Raw genomic sequence first — 8466 nt, 5'->3', positions numbered from 1 at the left:
AAAACTGCCCCCCATTTGTCAGCGAATAAAATTTTATCTTTGATGTTTTCTTGGAAATCCTCTCAAAAATGCACGAAATGCCATTTTAGAGGGTTCATTTTTTTAANTCCCCCACACAAACACACACACAAGGCTCAAAGGTCCACTTTTTGGTCCACTTTTAATGTAAATGTCCAAGATTTTGCATTAAAAGATGAACTGGATTCGTAGAAAAACTGCTCCCCTTGTCATGGAATAAAAATTTATCTGACCATTTATCTCTGATTTTTTCATGGGAATCCTCTCAAAAATGCACGAAATGCCATTTTAAAAAGTTCATTGTTAAACATTTTCCGGGGGAGCATGCCCCCGGACCCCCTAGGAACCTCGCGCCTACGGCGCTCGAGGTCCCCTCAAGCAGTGGGAAGACCCCCCCCCATTCAAAATCCTGGCTACGGGCATGATGTACGTCGTTGACTTACTTTTGACACATGGATTCAGTACCCGTGTCTGTCTCGGGTTGAGCTAAATGTTTCTGAAATCGACTTTTTTGATATTTTCTTGTAGTGACAGAGCTGGGAATGGAGAAGCGAAACCAAGTGCGAGACAAATGTATTCGAGATTGTACTAACAGGAGGCTTATCCCACCGGATCATCAAAGGTGCGTCAGCAACTGCAACAGGGTGGCGTTATACCACGGGAAGCGGGAAGAAGTGGAGGACTTTGCGGCAGAGGAAGAAGGTACGTTTTATAAATGTAACGCTGCACGCTCCCAAATATTACATGCACGCATGCCCGTATCCGAGGGGGGGGGGGTCGGGTTGTTAGACCCCCCANAAGGCTCAAAGGTCCACTTTTTTTGCCACTTTTAATGTAAAGGTCCGAGATTTTTCTTAAAAAGATGAACTGGAATCGTAGAAAAACTGCTCCCTTTGTCATCGAATAAAATTTTATCTTTGATGTTTTCTTGGAAATCCTCTCAAAAATGCACGAAATGCCATTTTAGAAGGTTCATTTTTCAAATTTCCCGGGGGAGCATGCCCCGGACCCCCTAGGAACCTCGCGCCTACGGCACTCGAGGTCCCCTCAAGCAGTGGGAAGACCCCCCCCCCATTCAAAATCCTGGCTACGGGCATGATGTACGTCGTTGACTTACTTTTGACACATGGATTCAGTACCCGTGTCTGTCTCGGATTGAGCTCAATGTTGCTTAAATCGACTTTTTTGATATTTTCTTGTAGTGACAGAGCTGGGAATGGAGAAGCGAAACCAAGTGCGAGACAAATGTATTCGAGATTGTACTAACAGGAGGCTTATCCCACCGGATCATCAAAGGTGCGTCAGCAACTGCAACAGGGTGGCGTTATACCACGGGAAGCGGGACGAAGTGGAGGACTTTTCGGCAGAGGAAGAAGGTACGTTTCAGCCGTGCCTCCCCACTAAACCTCTAGTCATACAGCGGTACAATACACGTTTGTTTGTTTGTTTATCTATTTAACACTAAATTTCACTCTCATAGATTGCCGTCAGTTTTATATGTGTCGTGTCGGGTTGATTTAACATTTTTACCGTCCCTGTTTTCTTCCCTCTGTGTACTCGTGGCTAAATCCTTAATCTAAATGAAACGTAACTCAATCCCTTATATTTCTGTACGTCGTAGTTTGACTTTTGACACTAATATAAATACATGTATTACCCGTGTTTGTCTTGTGCTGATCTCAGCGTTTTGTAAAATAGCCCGTTTTTTTTCTCTTGCAGTGGCAGAGGTGGGGATGGAGAAGCGATCACGTGCTAGAGATTGCCATCAACAATGCTTTGGCAAACGCCCAGGCCCAGACTTCCAATCGTGCCATCATGGGTGTATGGCGGCCGGAAAGCGGAACGAAGTAGAGGACCTGGAGGCTGAGGAAGAAGGTACATTTCAGCTGTGTCTCCCCACTGAACCTCTAATCATACAGCGGTACAATACACGTGGGACACAGTTAAATTCAAACGTATAACTAAATTTGATATTAGACATAGACAATAAATTTAGTCTAAAACAATACACTAGAGTACATTTGCTGATATCATCGTATCATTTAATGCCAATAGCTACTTCCAGTTCATGCGAGTTCTAGCTCCTAGGATATTACTGATTCTGGGCGCCACGACTGCGGTTTCTTTGACGTGTTTTTGTTTGTTTGTTTGCAATTAGTTTGTAGAGGTTTTTAGCTGAAATATAACACTAAATTTCACTCTCGTAGATTGCCGTCAATTTTATATGTGTCATGTTGATTTCGTGTTTTTCTAACGTCTCCTGTTTCTCTTGTCCTGACAGAACTGCAGGAGGAGGCGTTCTTAGCCTGAAGTGGGACTCCAGCGCCTCCGCCTGGTGCAAGTCACGGCAAATGGTACGTCTGAGTTGGCTTAATCCCACATATATAGCTCTATAAGGCCACACCGACTTAATTTTATGAATGACATCCACGCGCGCATTGATTTTCGCCTGATCCCCAAAAATAATAAAAAAAGATCACGTCTTCCGAGGCTCTGGCCTGGCTGTAGGCCTGGGTAGTCCATGGTGGTTAGTGACAACGAAGTCGGAGGACGGCACCCAAGCTACCGAAACTCCACGACTTAAGAACTCAGTACATACGTAACGCAAAAATCCAGCATGGGCGGGTCTGTCATATACGTCGCTTTTTTATGCGCCAAATTCACAGTACAGTCTTTGTATTCCCGTGGCTTAGTAGGACATTTATTTTTGGCCGGATTTTTCTCTCTTTTTTTGCCCGCGCGCACTAGTTTGGGGGTCTTCAGAGGATGTGATCCATAAAAATTAGTCGGTGTGGCCTAACTAAGAAGTAACGTTTTTTGACAGTCAAAAGGTCAGATCTCTAATTGTTTTTGACTGATTTTCCAGTCCTACTTGGGTCGTTCTTAGTGTTTCTAACGTCTCCTGTTCATTTTCTCTTTTTCTTACAGAACTGCAGGAAGCTCAGGACCAGGCGACTGAGGCAGAAGACTTTCAATAGTTTAATTAGACATGGGTGATTAGGTTCTTCGATTCACTAATACAAAGGAATGTACCTACCTTAGACATGGGTGATTAAGTTCTTAAATTCACTAATACAAAGGAATGTACCTGCCTACGTTTCAATAACCTATGTAGTAACTTGCTTAGGGCAATATTGATTGGGACAGCTCTGGTTGTTTTTCAGCTGAAATTTACATCTTAAATGTTTTCTAATTGCAGTAGTAATACTTAACAACAAGGTGGAATGGTGATTAGGTTTTGATCTTGTTATTCTTACCATCATTATTTCTTTTAAATTTCTCAAATATCACAAAATTCACCATCGATTCATCGATCTTATTTTTAAACAACCCTAGGAAGGAATTGTAGTGAGGATTATCAGCAACATTTTTCATCAATTTCCGGACATGTACGTGTACACTAGGTAACGTTACATCGTAGAAAGCAATGGAACTGTGAGTGTTTGAATATGAATGATAATAAAACTGGTGACTGGTTAAACTTTTTGCTTCTGTGTTGTTATTCAAAGAGTATTGTTGCCACGCCAGCTGAGGCTGGGGCCAGTGGAAAGGTTTACTGAATACATTGCAATTAATCATGTTTTATTGGCATACACATTATAATATACACCATCTGAAATATACTGTCTATAGTAGTTAAAGCCCTAGTACGACAATAACAAAAATTGGTACCCAGAGGCAAAGAAAGTTTTGCTTTTCTGCATTTGCTATAACCTAGGCCTTGGAGGACATACACTCTTTATTAACAGTGCAAATATATAACCGTGTAGGATTGCGGATATTCGGCGTTTTAGGACACAAAAATACTGTATAAAAGTGTCAACATTAAATTGTGTCATAAGATTTATAATTTCCCCCGACCTACTGCACGTGGAAGCGCGTCATAAGTTAACACAGTAAAATCGGTTTACACAGTTTAGGCGACACTTATTTTATTTTATTGAATAAAAAAATGATGGGAAAAGTTGCTATGATCATGGAATCAAAATTGTCTTCCGTGATCACTCCCAATGTCTTCAAAGTACCTACATTAAAAAAAAAAACAACAACAGCACAGAACTCACCACTTCCACCACACAATAGACAATCACCCCGTACAGAGTTAACCCTATTTAGACTAGGGGGGGGGGCAACAGTTTCATGTCAATTTAGCAATTCTAAATTCTCTCGTGGTTAAAATGAAAAAAAGAGGTTTTTAAGGTTTAACTTCACGCCCTATCTACCGTTAAAACATCTCATCTATGTAATTTCTATCATTTGATATCTATAATTCATGCTCATTTGATGACGCCGTTGGTAAAAGCCAAAAAAGGCGGACCATATCATTAGCTTTGCTGTAGCACGTTTTTCACCCCCATTTTTTACATAAAACGCTCTTATGAACATCTTCAGTCCATCTGCATTGTGTTTTCAGGCTGGACCCTGAATTGATCTCCCGCATTTCACAGGTTACTAGTATTGAAAATGGTTTGCAAGGATTTTAAAACAATTTCATATCAATATTTCTGTTGACATGACAATGGGTTTGTGACAGTCTTTTGAAAATTTAGCAATTCTGGAGTCTCTCGTGGTTAAACATGAAAAATGAAGGTTTTTAAGGTTTAACTTCACGCCCTATCTACCGTTAAAACATCTCATCTATGTAATTTCTATCATTTAATATCTATAATTCATGCTAATTTGATGACGCCGTTGGTAAAAGCCAAAAAAGGCGGACCATATCATTAGCTTTGCTGTAGCAAGTTTATCACTTTCGCCCCCCCCCCATTTTTTTTTACATAAAACGCTCTTATAAACATTCAAGATTGATGATTCAATATGGCGGGTAGCTTTGATATACATAGCATCATTTTATAATAATTATGATAATGATGGTTTATTTTTTTCAGACTGTACGGTACAGAGCAGCAGAGTCCCAGTAGGACCCTGAATTGATCTCCCACATTTCACAGGTTATTGAAAATGGTTTGAAAGGATATTAAAAGCAAATGCTAAAACCAGTTAAAAACAACAATAATCTATGTATTTACAATAGGCTAGCTACCATCGTGGTCAAACGTATACCATGTCTTAACAAGTCGTCGTTTTTGTTCAGTAGTCTTACGATGTAAGGTATGCTACTGTTTCGAAATCTTTCGGTTCCAGTTCTGATTGTGTCCAGATCGTTGCAATGTCTTGTGTGTCTATCACTTGTCTGCCCATGGGAGGGGGGGTTCTATATCTAAAGAACGCACTGTTCTGCAGTATTTTATAAAGTCAGCGCTGTTGCCAGGGGCAACACATGTCTCAGTAGACCTTAATACTGTACACGGTGCTCAAATCTGGGCTGCAAAGTTCCCACATTTCATAGAATCCGAACTGTGGTCGATCGTGTTCGATCTGGGCAATTCGAATTGAACCCGCGTTCCATTTCGGGGTCACATGCGGTCATTTACAATAAAGCGGCAAAACAAGCCCTTCTGCCTGAGCGCCTCGCAACAGATAAAAAGCAACACTTTTTTTTATAGATACAAAAAGTTTCCTGGACAGTACATGTCTGCTATCATTTTTGTGGATATGTAACATGTAGCGAAGCTACTGTCGTATCCTTGGGTGACCTTGAATACTTTCATGATTCTTTACGCTTGTATGAATAACACAATGCACACTTTCGGGCGATATGACATGTCTGCAAAACTCGTTCAAACCTGGAAACATGGAGAGTAAAACATACTCCATTTACGGCTCAAAATGACTGTCACGGTTCTCCCGAAAATCTTGTTTTAGGGTTTTTAAAAAATTGCCTCAATTTTGAATTATGGGTAATTTAGTGAGAAAAATGTCAAAAATGAATTTTTTTCACCAATATGGTGACAAAAACTAGACTTAAAATCAGAAATTAAAAAATCACTAAAACGCGATTTTCGATCTTATTCCTAGTCGTCGAAAAATACAAAGATCGGGGATCTGGGGTAATATAGGTAGCCAGGTTTGAACGATGTTTGCTTAAAAACATAACATGACTTGTGCTCGTAAACGCGAAAATAATCGTCTTTCTGAGCGAAATTTGAAAAAAAATCAGTGATTTAACATAAAAAGCTAACATCTAAAGGATGTTAAGACGATAATTTCATTTCAAATTGACGACGAAATTTACCACTAAATACTATGTGTTCATTTTCAAGTGTTTTACGGGTAGTCCAAAACAGGCCAAAATTGCGTCTTGTAACCCGATACTTTTTGGAACGCGCCTAGCAATGGGAAATAATGCCGTGGTGACCGACCGCCGTGGTATCATAGACACTTTTTTGTTTATGTTTGGTTGTATTCCTCTAAATTTTATGAGAAAACCCATTTTGACTGTTTCAGGCAAAAGAATCAAATAAATGACTATCTTTTAATAAGATCGATAATTATTAAACCAAGTCGTATTGTATATACAATGTGTTGACCGAAAAAAAAATATAAAGAAAGAAACAAAGAAAGTGATGATTACTACACGATAATCAAACGCCATTACAATACGCACTATCGAATCAGACGTATTATTGTAGTGAGCCTTTGTTCTGCAGATGTCATTTTTTGTCATTTACTTTAAATTCAGGGCAAAGTAAAGTCCGGTAAATGCACAGGCGTAGAAGCCACTGCTGGCAAATGTAGCTATAAAAGTGTTATTTTACTGGAATGTGTTCGTATTTTGGAGCTGGATGTTACAGTAAGGGTTTTTCCTTTTTGATTGTGTTGAAAAATCTGACTTTTAACCATTTTTGTGGTGTCCATGGGCTGTAGAAATGTTGTGTTTTGGTGTGGTTTGGATGTGTTTAAGAGGGGTCAGAGGTCATGCTGTTTGTTTTGGTTTGAGTACGGACGTGTTCCACCGTAGAGATTGTGGAAATTTTGCTCTAGATTGACACCTTAGAGGTCAGACACCCCAGCCAATGTGAGTTTTTCATGGACTAAAACTTAGGTAAGTGACTTTTGACACCCTCTTTCTTACATGTTTATCATGCATTTCAATAGGAAGCCCCATTGCCGGTCATTGGCCTTCATTTTTATACAACCTTTTACAGTGAATATTTTCACACACCATTTTCTTATAGTGCCGACAACGTACATACCACGCTGGAAGGGCGAGGTCGCCCGTCTATTCTCAACGCTATAGGTTTTGCAGTTAGGCCATGTTGATTTGATTATATGGATGACATCCGCGCGCGCATGAATGTTCGGCCGTTTCCAAAAAAACGTTTTTAACCATACTTTAATCGTACAAAACAGTTGCAAAATGAGCAAAAATATACCATAAGTTACAAAAAAAATTAATAAAAACTATACCAATGTCGTAGAATGCCAAAATCAAACGAAAAAAGAGGAAATTGTAAAGAAATGAACTTGAAGACTACATTATTTGCCAAACCATATTCTGTGCCATTTGCTCAACCCTCATGACCACGTAGATTTCATAATGAAAAGAACTTTTTTTTTGCAAAACCTTTTTTTATTCGCACGCGCGCATCAGTTTTGAGGCTCCCGAAGGATGTCATCCATATAATCAAATCAACATGGCCTTATCAACCGAATGTCATGAAATTCACATAAAATGTACAAACTCTTGTGAGCACTTCTACTACATACTAGTAATGTTGGAGTGGAAGAAGATAAAATATTTGGCCGTTGCCTTAAAGCTTACTTCACCATACACCAAGAAAGCCTCTAAGTTAAAATTCACTTTCACTGAACATTGACATCGTGTAATTATCATGGGACTATGAATCATATATGGACTGGTTTTATCAATATGGTTCGTCCCGAGTTTGTCACTGTGAAGAAAAGCCACATTTTGGTAGTCTGTACTTGCTGCTTGTTGAAAGTTTTGAATGTGAGCTGATTATGCCTAGACTACTGCTCCTTAAAACAAGCTAAGGAAAAATAACAGAATGCAACGCGAAAACAGGGGGTCTAACCTCATTTGCATAGGACATGAAGGCATCGGTGACGTTAAACAGTTTGTTTTTCAGTGTGTTTGAGGTGTTGGGTCATTTTATGCTCAAGATTGATTAAATAACTATGGGTTGAATGTGACAACAAATAGAGAATAATTTTTTGGAATGAATTTTTTGTAACGTTATTGTGGTAACGTTATAGTACCACCTTTCATTGACATTGAAGTGACGCCCACCCAGCCTGTTCAGCTACTCTACCTTACGTGCCAAAAACACACTACGGATTTGTTCCGCCAATGTGCACAAACAATGTGCAACATTTGCACATTTGCCAAGAAAGGGCCGTAAAATGCCACACGACGTAATAAAATCTGTACCTGTAACATAACCTCCTGGCGAAGGTAAATATATTCCGTACGTATGTGTATATACCCCACCCAGATAGCAAATATTTACATGATTCACTGTCCCTGGCCACCCCCTGTTGACTTTAAATTGGCATCGCCCTGTGCTATTCTTCGTGTAGGGA

At 39.6% G+C, this 8466-nt stretch overlaps 1 protein-coding gene across 2 annotated transcripts in view; it reads left to right on the top strand.

The window, feature by feature from the left end:
• LOC109472027 overlaps positions 1-3206 on the top strand; it is an 8406-nt gene extending 5200 nt beyond the window's left edge. The window contains exons 4-8 of one of the 2 annotated variants that reach the window (XM_019771596.1): positions 547-720; positions 1221-1394; positions 1738-1893; positions 2300-2372; positions 2947-3206. In XM_019771596.1, coding sequence (XP_019627155.1) covers positions 547-720; positions 1221-1394; positions 1738-1893; positions 2300-2328 — 533 coding nt within the window. In that variant the 3' untranslated portion in view covers positions 2329-2372; positions 2947-3206. The remainder of the gene's footprint in view (positions 1-546; positions 721-1220; positions 1395-1737; positions 1894-2299; positions 2373-2946) is intronic. The other variant, XM_019771597.1, reaches the window with a different exon arrangement.
• Positions 3207-8466: the final 5260 nt, after the last annotated feature.

This window comes from Branchiostoma belcheri, unplaced genomic scaffold (assembly GCF_001625305.1).
Source record: "Branchiostoma belcheri isolate BF01 breed outbred unplaced genomic scaffold, Haploidv18h27 scaffold261, whole genome shotgun sequence".
In the NCBI taxonomy this organism is placed as follows: Eukaryota; Metazoa; Chordata; class Leptocardii; order Amphioxiformes; family Branchiostomatidae; genus Branchiostoma; species Branchiostoma belcheri.
This window is presented reverse-complemented; position numbering and strand designations above follow the sequence as displayed.